Source organism: Scardinius erythrophthalmus (assembly GCF_964197995.2).
Source record: "Scardinius erythrophthalmus genome assembly, chromosome: 6".
In the NCBI taxonomy this organism is placed as follows: Eukaryota; Metazoa; Chordata; class Actinopteri; order Cypriniformes; family Leuciscidae; genus Scardinius; species Scardinius erythrophthalmus.
In genome coordinates, this window is record NC_138226.1 from 23,260,392 (window position 1) to 23,276,644 (window position 16,253).

Here is a 16,253-nt window from a genome sequence, read left to right on the forward strand (position 1 = left end):
GAGACAATGATATAAAATTGAGACAAAGGATAGAAAGATTTTTTTACTCCACATCAACATTGAAACCTCATCAGTGTGAGCCAACTTACATTGTGCAAAAGTCACAGTGTCTAGTGACTGTAGTAGTCTTTGCCGTTTTAGTTGTTGCGCTTCTTGTGCTGCTGGTTCCATTAGTTGTGTTTGTTCTTGATGAGAAGCTTCATAAAGTCCGGAGGATGAGGAACCAAAAAGGCCCAAAGGCTCATTCGTACTTTGAAGGAAACCACCAAAGCTACAATATGCAGGGAGAGAGGGCGGCGCAGACATTGTGGGATAACCAAAGACAGCGGGGCCAGCAGCCTTGCCACTCCTTGAAAAAGAGGCACCCACCCTGCTAAAAAAAGTAGGAGGAGGAGTAGGACTGGGAGACAAGTACTGCTTAGATGCAAGATGAATAGGAGGACCTTCAAGGACAGGAGGAGTTGAGGCGTCACACTGGATCTCTGAGAGACAGCAAAGGTCTAGAGATTCCCTCGTTGAAAAAGATGCGCTCTGCCTGCCAAAAAGAGGAGGAGGAGGAGTAGGGCTGTGAGACAAGTTCTGCTTAGATGTAAGACGAGGAGGAATAGGAGGACCTTCAAAGAGAGGAGTTGAGATGCCATGATCGATCGCTGACAGACTGCGAAGGGCAGGAGTTTCACTCATTGAAAAAGATGTGCTCACCCTGCCAGAAAGAGGAGCAGGAGGAGTGGGGCTGGAAGACGAGAACAGATTAGATGAAAAATTAAGAGGAGGAGGAGGAGGAGGACCTGCAAAGACAGGAGGAGTTGAGGTGCTATGCTCGAATGCTGCAGCACGACGAAGGGCATAAGTTTCACTCGTGGGGAGAAAGGAATCAAGGCTGCAATCAATGGAGAGAGAGTCCGCCGATGCAGAATCACGAAGGGGAGGAGGCACTGAGGAGGCAACCTTGGAGACACGACAAAGGGTAGTTGGAGGGGGAAGCCTGTCACTCATGGAGTCAGATGTGGACATCAAGGCACTACCAGAAGGACGAGGAGAAATCCGAGGTTGCATTGACTTTTTAAGAATTTGATGATGAGGGAGAGCACCCATTGAGGCACCTACAGGAGCCTGTGATGAGGTTGTGTGAGGCGTCGCATCACTTTCATCAGAACTAGACGAACAACTAAACTTTCTTGCTGAGCCTGCGAAACCGAGAATGCTACCTTCAAAACGTGAAGGACGCCAGCTGCTACTGGAGCGAAGACGAGGGAGAGCTGCAGATAATTCCATTTCAAAATCCTCAGTAGGATCCGCATAGTCACACTCTAAATCAGTTGTTTTCTTTTTTTTCTTCTTTTTTTCTTGCCATTCCTCTGAATCAATTTTATCATAATACAATGTAACTTCTTCTTCAATGTAACTACGAGCTGAACCGTCAAGAGATCTGGAGCCGCTACTGGACGATTCCTCTGAATCCATCTAAAAAAAAATAAAAATTATATATACTGTATATATATAAATAAAAATGATTGGTATGAATACAGAATGATGTCAGCTTAGATACTACATTTTACATTGACATTTATGCATTTGGCAGATGCTTTTATCCAAAGCAACTTACATTGCATTTCAAGGGACACTTTTACATTTTTATCAGTTCTTGCTTTCCATGGGAATTGAACCCATGACCTTGGTGTTGCAAGCGCTAATGCTCTGATGTTTGAGATACAGGAAAGCCACTACTTTTTACTATATTATACAACATTGCATGACAACAGCTGTAATAGACCATTTTGTTGTTACCCATACATGATCAGCACAAAAACTAGGCCCAGCCATGGTCCTGTATGTTCTCCAGCCCATATATGGCAAAATATCCACATCCTCTTCTGATATGAGTTTAGGAATATCTGTCAATCCAGTTTCAAGCTTATTCTGGTCCTACAAAGAGCAATTGAGATCACAAAAGTCATTTTAGTTTAACTGTCATATATCACACTTTAGCAGAAGTTGACTTCTTATATCAGAGAATTTTTGGTATATTTTCATTATCAATATTTGGTATATTTTCTTTTTGTGATCAATATTTTTATTATGTTATCAGACCAGAAACATATCAAAGCTCACTGAACTATATACAGACAGATGCCATGAGAACTGTCCATATATAAACAGAAAAAAATAAATAATAATAATAAAAAAAAGAAAATTATATATATATATATATATATATAATAAAATTACAGAGAGAGGGAGATGTAAGATGTCAAAATCTCAGCTGATCTAACAGAATGTCCGCAATTTTTATCCAGCTCTGAATAGTATTGTCCTTTGCGCCATTGACCTTTGCAGTGGTACTTTCCAGCAATACAATGTCTCTGAAATAAGATAGCCAAATGAAAGTTGTTGGTATAGATGGCTCTATCCATAGCTTTAACATAGTCTTTTTGGCAGCAGTACTTGCTGTCAGTAAGGTCCTTTTTTGATGAGCATTCAACTGAAGAGCTGAGTCATCTAAAGGTAGAAATAGCAATGGGTCTTGAGGTATATCCAAATGTAGGATTTCCGAAAGAACAATACTTACAAAGGTCCAAAAAGGAACCACCGTTGGGCATCCCCAAAACATGTGCAAATAAGAACCTACTGTAGATGTGTTGCATAGATGACAGTATGGATCAGATCTAACTTTCATCCTATATAATACACTGGGAGTAATATAAGCCCTATTAATACATTTATAATGAATCATCTGGTGAGCCAGGTTCTTAGATGCAGTGAAACATCTGGCCCATACCACATCCCAGTCAGGTTTAGCTAAACCATCCCTTTCCCAGGAGTGGACAGCTGGAATATACGAGTATTGCAATACAAGAATTGAATTGTAGACCTTAGAAACTAAGCCACTAGAGGAAGTATTAGGGTCCAGCCATTTCCACAATGGATGTGGTAAAATGTTAGTGGACCAAGGAACGCCATATGCTTTCAGGGCTGACCTCAGTCTCAAATATAAAAAAAAAGAAAATCCAGGTAAAGAAAATTCTAAGCTTAATTCCTGAAACGATTTGATGCCTTTTTTACAGAAAAAATCCTTCAAGGTATAAATACCAGCATCAGACCAAGCTTTGAAGACAAAAGGTTTGTTACCAGTACACAGACAAGTATTGTGCCACAATGGTGTTATTTCGGTGTACAAGAAGGGGCCTCCCATTCTTTTCTCAACCTTTTTCCATACCTCAAGGGAATACTCAATGATTGGTCCATACTTTTTCTTAGAACATTTAGAAACACCTGCAAAGGGTAGATCTTGTAGGCGAACCGGATGGGTGATATTTACTTCTAGGTCTCGCCATGGAACCCGGTAATCAGGATTAACCCAGGTTTGGATTGTTCTTGTTTGGAAGGCTAGATTATAAATCTTAAAATCAGGGAATGAAAGACCTCCATCAAGTTTCTTACGCTGCATCGTCTTAAGTCGGATTCTAGGTTTATTCTTTATCCAGATAAATCTAGAAATAGCCGTGTTGAGTTCTTTGAAAAAAAATTCAGGTGGTGCTAACGGTAACATAGAGAACAAAAAATTTACCCTTGGAAGTACATTCATTTTAATAGTAGATATTCTTCCGTGAAGAGCTAAACATAAGGGTGACCACCTATCTAAATCTTCCTTGATCTTATTTAGGAGAGTTTGATAGTTAAATTTAGGGATAAGATGAATTGAAGGGGATATAATGATGCCCAAATATGTAAGCTGTTTAACTATGGGAATCAAAGGAGGTAAGCTACTGGATTCCTGATTCGCTGCATCATTAAGGGGCATTAATTCTGATTTATTCCAATTAATTTTGTAACCCGAGAGAGTACCAAATAAATTAAAAAGATTTAAACATTCAGGAACAGACTCAGAAATATTGGAAACATAGAGCAAGATATCATCAGCATAAAGAGAGATTTTGTGCGAGGTATCTACACAGATAATGGGTTGTATAATTGTTGACTGACGTACTGCTTGAGCCAAGGGCTCCACTGATAAAGTAAAAAGCAAAGGCGATAATGGACAGCCTTGGCGAGTACCCCGACTAAGGGCAATGGGCAAAGACATTAAGAATCCCGTAAAAACACGAGCTGAGCAGCTATTGTAGAGTGTTTTAACCATTTTAATAAATCCTTGTCCGACCCCTACATATTCAAGAACCGCCCAGAGAAAGCTCCATTCGATTCTATCACAGGCCTTCTCCGCGTCCAGTGAGAGAACTGCGGAGGAGGCTGGATAAGAATCGGATTTATGAATAATATGTAATAGTCGTCTGATATTGTCTGACGCCAATCGGCCTTTGAGAAAACCGGACTGATCAAAGTGAACGATACTGTCTATGCATTTATTCAGTCTAAGAGCTAGAGCTTTGGCGAAAAGTTTAGCATCGGTGGTGATTAAACTAATGGGACGGTAGCTAGCACATTCTAGAGGATCTTTTCCTTTTTTAAGTAAAAGGGTTATCAGAGCTGTGTTTTGGTCCCTATGTAGGGCTCCGTTTTCAACTGCAAAATTAAATGAGTTTAAAATAAGTGGTGATACTATATCCCAAATAGCAAAGATTAGTTCAGGGGGAATTCCGTCAATTCCTGGAGATTTTTTCTTTGGCATAGAGTCCAAAGCCAACTTCAATTCTTCAAGTGACAGGGGACAGTTTAACATCTCCTGATGATGTTTATCAATTTTAGGAAGATGAAGCTGTTGAAGAAAAGATGTATGTTGTTGGTAACTTGAAGAATTCGAAGTGTATAGTTGTTCAAAATAAGTTTTAAAAGTCTGATTTATATCTTCGGGTTGGGTGCATAAAGTGTCTTCATTCTTTATAGCGTGTATGATTGCTCTAGATTCCATCTGCTTGATTCGTAATGCTAATAATTTACTTGGTCTCTCTCCGTTGAAATAATAAGATTGCCTTGTTCGATGCATAATGAATTCAGCTCTGTGTAAAAGTAATCCTTTTAGCTCATGTTTAATTGCACAAAGTTCTTCCTCATTCCGTTGACAATATTTGTTTTTAAGGTCCTGTTCTAACGTCTGAATTTGTTTCTCCAGCTCAATTATGCGGCTATTTCTAGATTTTTGACGAAAAGAAGAGAAAGAAATGCATTTCCCTCTAATAAAGCATTTTGTCACCTCCCATAAGGATTGTGGGTTGTTTGAAGAACCACTGTTCAAATCAATAAACTCAACTAAGGAGGTACGCAATTGCGAAATAAATTTTTGGTCATGGAGTAAGGATGTGTTAAATCTCCAACGTTTACGTCCAGAGGGAGAGGAAAATGGGAGAAGACACAAAGTTACCGGGGAATGATCTGAGAGAAGAACGGGTAATATATCAGCGTTGTCAATAAATGGAATATAGACAGGAGATACAAGCAGATAATCAATGCGTGAGTATGATTTGTGGCGAGCTGAAAAGAATGTATAATCCTTAGCGCTATCATTCTGTAGTCGCCATATGTCACATACATTGACCTGTTTTATAAAATCATTAAACAACTTTGAGGAGGTTAAATCAGAGTGAGATATTTGGGACCTATCAAGTAAGGGATTATGCACAGCATTGAAGTCCCCGCCTATCACAAGATAATAATCACTAAAACTTAGTATCATACGAACAAGCTGTTGATAAAACTCACTATCTTGTTCATTAGGGGCATAAACTGAAACAAACGCGCATTTAATATTGGACCATGTACCGAGTATACAAGTAATCCGACCTTCTGTGTCACTCTTCGAACAATGTATGGAAAAGGGGAGGCGCCGAGCTACCAATATCAAAACCCCCTTAGTTTTCTTAGTAGACGAAGAAAAATAAACTAATTTATAGTGCCTATTCTGAAAACGATGTACGTCACAAGCTTTCAAATGAGACTCCTGTATTAATACAACAGATGCTTGCTTAGTTCGTAAATAATCCAAACATTTAGTTCTCTTAATGGCGCCATTTAAACCATTAACATTCCAAGATACTACTTTAAGAGCCATAAATCATTAATAATAAAGTACCTCCCTTTGAATATAAAACAAACAATTGTGGACTTACATGGAAAATCATGGCATCTGAATCTCTAAAGAAACAACAACAGGAACCGAATGAGAGGGCAGAAAGCAGAGAGTTAGAACGAACTCTCCTGCCTGCCAAAACAGAAAACTCGTCTGGATACGTGGCCAACATAACAGTCGATCACTCGAGTCCAAGGGCCGACTCGGCATCACAGTTCACCAACTTGCTCGGCACAATCGCGGCGTTAGTAGAACCTTTAAATCCGTTCCTAGAGATTAGGGGCTGTCGGCGTCCGTTAACATTCCCACAGATGTGTCATCAGATACGGGCAGAGGCGTAGTGAATGCCTGTTGCTGGGCAGAATACGATTCCACTTCAGCCGGCGTTTCGAGAAGAGAGGTTGATCCGCGATGCATCACTTTGATCGTAGAGGGATAAATCATGAAGGATGTGATCCCAAGTTGCGTGAGTTTTTTCCTAGATTGGTTCATCTCACGTCTTTTCATGGCGGTTTGGTTACTGTAATCGGGGAAGAAAAGAAGCGAGCTACCCCTGTGAAGAATTTGACCCACAGATCGGGCTCCTTTAAGGATCGCGTTTCTGTCCTGAAAGCGTAGCAGTTTGAAGATTAATGTTCGCGGGCCCTTTCTGTTGCTGTCCCCGGCATAAATGCGATGTGCTCTTTCTATCTCTATCGGTCTGTCTTTAAGAGAGGGAATCCACAGGGGTAATTGAGTCTGCATGAAGCCCACAGCGTCGCTGCCCTCTTCCCCTTCTTTAAGACCAACGAGGCGAATATTGCATTGACGACTCTTGTCTTCCAGCCTCGCCATCTTGTCTTGAAGCATATCTACGGCCAACTTAACTGTAGCCGAGTCTTGCTTAACTTTCCGAACTGCCATCTGAATATTATCAAAGTTGTTGCTAATCATTCTCATCTCTTTCTCCAGGGAACCAATTCTTTCTGCGATCGGCTGAAATTCCTCCTTAAATATTTCTCGCACGACACCAAGCTGTAGTTTCAGCTCGTCGGCCACCATGACACGCATTGCGTCGTTATCAGGATCCTTCAGCCGTTTTTTCTCCGGAGAGGCTGGTAAAAGTTGACGTTTAGACATCACCACTGGTAACAAACCTATATGCTGCGTTAGTGCCGAAGTTTAAACTTAAACGGATGATTAATCGACACCGAGTTGGGGAGCTAAAGACTCAAGCAGCCATCTCTGTCAGAGGGTCACGTGATCTCCCTATTTGGTATATTTTCATTATATAGCATCGGCAATAAATTTTGCCGCTGGGCCATTTAGTGACCCAAGTCTGAAAATGCGTTTCACAATGTGCACTTTCACATTTTATTGACCTTTTATTTTTCACCTTTTATTAGGGCCCAAGCCCTTAAAGGGCGGAGGCCCTATTGTTTTTGTAAGGATTTTTAGGGCCCAAACCCTGAAAGGGCGAACGCCCTATTGTTTTCGTAAGGATTATTATTATTTTTTTCTTCATTATTATTATTTTTTGCCTTTTTGCCACTTTTGGGGCCCTTAACAGGCTCATAAAAACTCTTGAAACTTTGCACACAGGTCAGAACCCGCAGCCATCAGGGCTGGACTGAAGCTGGTACCCGGGCGTGGCAGGGGGGCTCGACAGCGCCCCCTGGAATGGGGTCCGAAATCTTGGTCCATATATCAAACACGCTTGCATGTAATAATATGAAACTCAGTACACATATAGATCTCATCGGGCCGAACAACTTTCGTGCTCTAAGTTTTACAAAAGCCCAACAGGAAGTCGGTTATTATACGTTGTTTGGAAAACGCATACAATGGAATGTGAAATACTCCTCCTAGGGAATTCATCCGATCGCCACCAAACTCGGTGTGAATGAAGTCAAGACATTGAGGATGAATTCTTGCGAACAGATTTTTGATATCTCGAACGGTTTGGCCGTGGCGAGGAAACGAATTTATGGCGAATAATGGGACACAGGAAGTGTGTTATAACTTCTGCATACATTAACTGATCTTGATGAAACTTCAGCAGTGTGTTCGTTGTAAGAGGCCGATCACATGGATGTGACTATTGTGAGTCAAAGTTATAGCGCCACCAACTGGCTGCAGGAAGTTTGTCACTTTCAAAATGCTTTGAAGTCACTTTCTTATTTTTACCCGATTTGCTTCAAATTTTATGTGTATAATGTAAACACACGGCAGATGTAGACCTGTGGAAGGATTATTGATATCTTTAATACTGTTGCCATGGCAATGCATCAAACATTAATATTCTTTTTTGATGCGTTTGAGACTCTTAGCATGCTTGAAATTGGATGAAACTCAACAGACACATAACACTTATTAGCCAGTAGACATGTGAAAAGTTTCAGAAACGGGCGTGGCGGGGGGGCTCAACAGCGCCCCCTTGAACGGGGTCTGAAAACTTGGTCCATATATCAAACACACTTGCATGAATTAATATGACACTCGGTACACATATAGATCTCATCGGGCCAAACAACTTTCCCTCTGTCAAGTTTCACGCCAGCCCAACAGGAAGTCGGCTATTATGGGTTGTTTGGAAAACACTTGCTGTGGAATGTGAACTACTCCTCCTAATGAATTAATTAAATCCCCATCAAACTCGGTCAGCATGAAGTCAAGACATTGAGGATGCTAAATTGCGGACGGATTTTTGATATCTCGAACGGTTTGGACGTGGCGAGGAAACAAATTTATGGCGAGAAAAGAGAGACACAAAGTGTTAAAACTTCTGCATACATTAACTGATCTTGATGAAACTTCAGCAGTGTGTTCGTGGTAAGAGGCCAATCAGATGGATGTAACTATTGTGAGTCAAAGTTATAGCGCCACCAACTGGCAGCAGGAAGTGGGTCACTTTCAAAATGCTTTTGACAAAAGTGTGTGTGGGGGGGGGGTTAGTTTTACCAACAGTTACAAAAATCAGTACGTATATTGGTCTCACCGAGCCGGACAACTTTCTAATTTACAGTCATTAGCTCAGACCAACAGGAAGTATTTTGGTTTGAATGTGGATTTCTTTGCAAATTCAGCCTCTGAATTTTTACCCACTCCTCTTAAGTGGTTTATTTTATTCCCACCAAACTATTTCAACAAGATGAAAATACATTAAAGATGCTAAATTGTGAACAGATAATACATATCTCAAACGGTTTTGCTATGGCGAGGGATTTAAATAATGTCAAAAAAGTAAAAACTAAAAGCCCCATATCTTCTAAAAATGTTATATATATATATATATATATATATATATATATATATATTAGGGCTGGGAATCGATTAAAAGAAATTAACTAATTAATTGCACAATTTGCTGTAATTAATTGCAATTAATTGCATTTCCTCCAAGCTTGTAATCATCAATAATTAAACTTAGAATCACCGGAAAAAAAGGAACAGAAAATAGCCCTATATTAAAATAATATTAAACATCAATATATCAATGTATTATTCTTTTTCAATAATCAATCAACAATCAATTTAAGATTTTTTTTTCCATTTTTTTTAACCCGATATAAAAATAAACTATAGTCCTAAAAAAGCTATTATTACCAGAGCATGTATGATTATCATTTACTCTCCCTCAAGTTGTTCCAAACCTTTATATCTTTCTTTCTTCTGCTGAAGACAAAAGAAGATATTTTGAAGAAAGTCGGTAACCAAACGACTGATGGACCCCATTGATTCGTTAGTAGGAAAAAAAATACTATGGAAGTCAATGGGGACCAGCAACTGTTTAATTACCAACCTTCTTTAAAATATCTTGTTTTGTGTTCAGCAGAAGAAAGGAAATCATACAGGTTTGGAACAACTTGAGGGAGAGTAAATGACAGAATTTTCATTTTTGGGTGAACTATCCCTTTAACATTGTTGCCCAGCAATATCCTACTATACCAGCTCAGCAAACAGAAGTCTAAAGAGAAATTTCACCTTATTTGAGCGGACTTTGCTTTTCCAGTGCTCGGTACATGATTGAAGCGTTTGGGCCGTGAACGACAGAGCAGAACGCGCAGCGCAAACACGGAGTCGAACATTGAGCAGAGAGCACAGCCGCCTACACCTATGGCCGACATACACACACACACACACACACACACACACACACACACACACACACACACACACACACACAGACACACGGAACGGAGAGTGCGGCGGCGCTCACGGAGCGGAAAAGACCCGCTCATGAAAGCTGCGCGAGAATGAAACCCGATGCACATATTTTCGGCTTTTCAATAGCAGCCGCAACAGGAAATCATTAAAACGAGGCAAAAAAAAAAAGTGCTGCGTTAAATGCGTTATTTTTTTTTAACGCGTTAAACATTTCAAATTAATCGCACAGATTAACGCGTTAATTCCCCCAGCCCTAATATATATATAAATATAGCTGCGAGCAGCGATGGAGGGCCCAAGCCGGCGGCACCGCCACCCCGGTGCCTTTAGGTAACTAAAGCCACTGGGGTTGCGGTGCCACCAGCTTGGGCCCGTAATCGCTGCTCGCAGCTTTATATATATATTTTTTTCTTCATTAGGGCCCAAGCCCTGAAAGGGCGAAGGCCCTATTGTTTTCGTAAGGATTATTTTTTTTTTTTCTTCATTATTTTTTTTTTTGCCTTTTTGCCACTTTTGGGGCCCTTAACATGCTCAAAAACTCTTGAAATTTTGCACACACGTCAGAACCTGCGGCCATCAGGGCCGGGCTGAAGCTGGTACCGGGGCGTGGCAGGGGGGCTCGACAGCGCCCCCTGGAATGGGGTCCGAAAACTTGGTCCATAAATCAAACACGCTTGCATGTAATAATATGAAACTCATTACACATATAGATCTCATCGGGCCGAACAACTTTCGTGCTCTAAGTTTTACAAAAGCCCAACAGGAAGTTGGTTATTATACGTTGTTTGGAAAACGCATACAATGGAATGTGAAATACTCCTCCTAGGGATTTCATCCGATCGCCACCAAACTCGGTGAGAATAAAGTCAAGACATTGAGGATCAATTCTTGCGAACAGATTTTTGATATCTCGAACGGTTTGGCCGTGGCGAGGAAACGAATTTATGGCGAATAATGGGACACAGGAAGTGTGTTATAACTTCTGCATACATTGACTGATCTTGATGAAACTTCTGCAGTGTGTTCGTTGTAAGAGGCCGATCACATGGATGTGACTATTGTGAGTCAAAGTTATAGCGCCACCAACTGGCAGCAGGAAGTGTGTCACTTTCAAAATGCTTTGAAATCTCCCTCTTACTTTTACCCGATTTGCTTCAAACTTTATGTGTATAATGTAAACACACGGCAGATGTAGACCTGTGAAAGGATTATTGATATCTTAGATACTGTTGCCGTGGCAACGCATCAAATTTTAATATTCTTTTCGGATGCGTTTGAGACTCTTAGCATGCTTGAAATTGGATGAAACTCGACAGACACATAACACTTATTAGCCAGTAGACATGTGAAAAGATTCAGAAACGGGCGTGGCAGGGGGGCTCAACAGCGCCCTCTTGAACAGGGTCTGAAAACTTGGTCCATATATCAAACACGCTTGCATGAATTAATATGAAACTCGGTACACATATAGATTTCATCGGGCCGAACAACTTTCCCTCTGTCAAGTTTCACGCCAGCCCAACAGGAAGTCGGCTATTATGGGTTGTTTGGAAAACGCTTGCTGTGGAATGTGATGTACTCCTCCTAGAGAATTCATTCAATCACCTCCAAACTCAGTCAGCATGAAGTCAAGACATTGAGAATGCTAAATTGCGGACGGATTTTTGATATCTCGAACGGTTTGGCCGTGGCGAGGAAACAAATTTATGGCGAGAAAAGAGAGGAGACGAAGTGTTATAACTTCTGCATACATTAACTGATCTTGATGAAACTTTAGCAGTATGTTCGTGGTAAGAGGCCGATCAGATGGATGTAACTATTGTGAGTCAAAGTTATAGCGCCACCAACTGGCAGCAGGAAGTGTGTCACTTTCAACATGCGTTTGACAAAAGTGGGTGGGTTAGTTTTACCAACAGTTACAAAAATCAGTATATATATTGGTCTCACCGAGCCGGACAACTTTCTAATTTACAGTTATTAGCTCAGAGCAAAAGGAAGTCAGATATTTTGGTTTGAATGTGGATTTTTTGGATATTTCAGACTCTGAGTTTTTGAGCTACTCTTCCTAACTGTTTTATTTTATTCACACCAAACTTTTTCAAAATGATAAAGATACATTAAAGATGCTAAATTGTGAACGGATATTAAACATCTCAAACGGTTTTGCTATAGTGAGGGACTAAAGTAAAGTAACACTTAAAGCCTCATCTTCTAAAAATGTAATTAAACACCATTTATTTCTATATAAAAGTATAAAAATATCACAACTAAACCCATTTTATTCTTTTTTTTTTTCAATTTAATAAATATTTATAAGTTTAAAAATAGTAATTGTACTATTTAGTCCCATAAAAGTCAAGTCATACATAGGGCTATACTGCCCTCTTGTGTTCAAAATCAGGTAGGCCTATTGTATCTACATAAAAATATACTAGGTATGTGACGGTGAGAATATTTTACCACCGGTTAATCGACGTGTGACACCGCTGGAGGCTTTTGAATCGCCAACTTAAAAACGAAAGTAAAATATGTTCGTCCACACTGACATTGATAGTGGTTGAGCGAGCGTTTCAAATGAATTCCTATGGAAGTAGGAATTAACTGAAAAACGTTCACTCTGTTCTGCTCGTTCCTCACCGTGGATGCGCACCGTTATGAATGCCCGTGCAGCCATGAGCATTTTAGTTTAATTTTAAAATTAGCGCCTTTCGGGGGTTGATTGCTTGAAATTATTTTACAAAAGCACAATGTTGTGTTTTATTGCAACTGTACACAAATATAAGTTAACACTTTGCAGTTTGAATGTCGTCCTGTATAATGACAGAGTATGTTTTTATGTGTCCACTGTTCAATCGCGCCCACACCACACACACACACCCACCCACACACACACACGGTTTACTATCTTTGTGGGGACTCTCCATAGATTTAATGATTTTTATACTGTACAAACTGTATATTTTATTTCCTTACACTAACCCTACCCCTAAACCTACCCATCACTGAAAACTTTCTGCATTTTTACATTTCCAAAAAAAACTCATTCTGTATGATTTATAAGCTTGTTTACCCATTGGGACCTCTATTTAGGTCCCCACTGTGACACGAGTCCCCATGAGTCTGTGTGCATTCAGGTTGAAGTCCCCACCGGGATAGAAAAACATGAACACACATACACACACACACACACACACACACACACACACACACACACAAACACACATTCCAGCATTGCAATCTTGACATCGCAGCCTGTTCATTATAGCCTTAATAAAATATAATAATAAAATAGTTAACCTAACATATAAAAATTACACTGCTCTAAATAGTCAGTAGTACAATTCGTACATTCACAGTAAGCACCGCTCCACTGTGATGTTTCAAGCACATTTTTGCGCGTGTGAAGAGGATGATTTTTTCTGTCGATATTGGAACACGAGTGAAGAACAAAGCCTATAATAAAGAATAGTTTAGCATCCAAATACATCGCAAATGCTGAAACATTTTGATTCTAATGAGAGGGTTACGTGAGCCCAACAGTGCTTACTTTCGTTTTAATTTTTACATTAAATTTAAAAGATTTGTTGTGGGATATTTTGAGTGTATCATAAAATCAGAATAAGGTAATAAGGTTTCTGTCTTTTATATATATATATATATATATATATATATATATATATATATATATATATTAGGGCTGTCAAAGTTAGTGCGTTAATAACGCGTTAACGCAAAATCATATTAACGGCACTAATTTTTTTAACGCGCGATTAACGCAGCGCGTATTTTCTGTTTGACCCGTGGCCCAACCCCTAGTTGGAGAAATGGAGATACACAGTGTTGCCAACTTAGCGACACTGCAGACCCCTTTAGCGATTTTTTCCCTTCAAAAAAGCGCCCAAACCATATTTAGTTTGTGAGAATCTACCGGTACCGCCGGTCGTATACTGCTCTCCCAGCACGCGCGCACCCCTCTCTCTCTCTCTCTCTCTCTCTCTCTCTCTCTCTCTCTCTCTCTCTCTCTCTCTCTCTCTCTCTCTCTCTCTCTCTCTCTCTCTCTCTCTCTCTCTCTCTCTCTCTCTCTCTCTCTCTCTCTCTCTCTCTCTCTCTCTCTCTCTCTCTCGCGCACGCGCTGAGAGCTGGTTATGTCTTAATGGGTCGCGTTTCAGTCACTATTTCATATTCATTCCGTTGTTTGACAACAGAAACAGTAAAATATACCAATGAAAACAGTTTTATTGAGAATTTAGCTTCATCAAAATGGGCATAGAGAGAGACACACTAATGTAATAATAAATAATAAATGTACATTTAGCATTTTCAGAAGAGCTGCCCTGTCATGCAAAAATCTCAACATGTTTGTGTTAGTGAATTGCTCAGTGCAAAGAAAGAGAAGTAATGGGAACCTGGTATTTCTTTGTTCTTTCTATATGTGTCTAATAGACATGAACAAGTTCTTTGAAAAACATCTATGACCTTTGAAATATGTCTCGTCTTCATGCTCTATGTTGACTATGGTTTCAATAATAAACATACATTTGCATAAAGCATCCATATTTATCCATGCCCATGTTGATTAGAGTATAACAAACTTGAAAAGTATTAATTTAAGGTACATTTAGAACAAATAAAAAACTTGTGATTAATCGCGAGTTAACTCATGACAATCATGCGATTAATCGCGATTAAATTTTTTAATCGATTGACAGCCCTAATATATATATATATATATATATATATATATATATATATATATATATATATATATAAATATATATATAAATATAGCTGCGAGCAGCGATGAAGGGCCAAAGCCGGTGGCACCGCCACCCCGGTGCCTTTATGTAACTAAAGGCACCAGGGTGGCGGTGCCACCGGCTTGGGCCCGTAATCGCTGCTCGCAGCTATATATTTTTTTTTCTTTGCCTTTTTGCCACATTTGGGGCCCTTAACATGCTCAAAAACTCTTGAAACTTTGCACACAGGTCAGAACCCGCGGCCATCAGGGCCGGACTGAAGCTGGTACCCGGGCGTGGCAGGGGGGCTCGACAGCGCCCCCGGAATGGGGTCCGAAATCTTGGTCCATATATCAAACACGCTTGCATGTAATAATATGAAACTCAGTACACATATAGATCTCATCGGGCCGAACAACTTTCGTGCTCTAAGTTTTAGAAAAGCCCAACAGGAAGTCGGTTATTATACGTTGTTTGGAAAACGCATACAATGGAATGTGAAATACTCCTCCTAGGGAATTCATCCGATCGCCGCCAAACTCGGTGTGAATAAAGTCAAGACATTGAGGATGAATTCTTGCGAACAGATTTTTGATATCTCGAACGGTTTGGCCGTGGCGAGGAAACAAATTTATGGTGAATAATGGGACACAGGAAGTGTGTTATAACTTCTGCATACATTATCTGATCTTGCTGAAACTTCAGCAGTGTATTCGTTGTAAGAGGCCGATCACATGGATGTGAGCTTTGTGAGTCAAAGTTATTGCGCCACCAACTGGCAACAGGAAGTGTGTCACTTTCAAAATGCTTTGAAATCACTTTTTTTACCCGATTTGCTTAAAACTTTATGTGTATAATGTAGACACACGGCAGATGTAGACCTGTGAAAGGATTATTGATATCTTAGATACTGTTGCCGTGGCAATGCATCAAACTTTAATATTCTTTTCGGATGCTTTTGAGACTCTTCACATGCTTGAAAATGCATGAAACTCGACAGACACATCACATTTATTATACAGTAGACATGTGCAAAGTTTCAGAAATGGGCGTGGTGGAATGGCTCAGTAGCGCCACCTTTAGTCAAAAATGGGGGCTTAGTTTTTCCTAGAATCACAAAACTTGGTAGGTGTATTGTTCTCATCAAGCAGGACACCTTTCTAATTTACAGTCATAACCTCAGACCCACAGGAAGTCAGATATTTTGGTTTGAATGTGGATTTTCTGGAGAATTTTCTCTCTCTCTCTGTGTGTCTGTGTGTGTGTGGGAGGGGGGGATTTGTCTATTCCATTTAATCTTTGTTTTTCAAGGTTTCAGGGGCTTTTGGGGCCCTTAACGTGCTCAAAAA

General features: G+C 40.0%; 1 protein-coding gene across 3 annotated transcripts in view; it reads right to left on the reverse strand.

Annotated features, from left to right (window-relative positions):
* Window positions 1-16,253, reverse strand: part of LOC308692706 (protein mono-ADP-ribosyltransferase PARP4-like) — a 62,215-nt gene that overhangs the window by 1,312 nt on the left and 44,650 nt on the right. The window contains exons 30-31 of one of the 3 annotated variants that reach the window (XM_081368988.1): window positions 1,795-1,926; window positions 90-1,464 (exon numbers count right to left, since the gene is read on the reverse strand). In XM_081368988.1, the coding sequence (XP_081225114.1) occupies window positions 90-1,464; window positions 1,795-1,926 (1,507 nt within the window). Of the gene's footprint in view, window positions 1-89; window positions 1,465-1,788; window positions 1,927-16,253 lie in introns of all 3 variants that reach the window. The other 2 variants (XM_081368987.1, XM_081368989.1) reach the window with 2 other exon arrangements.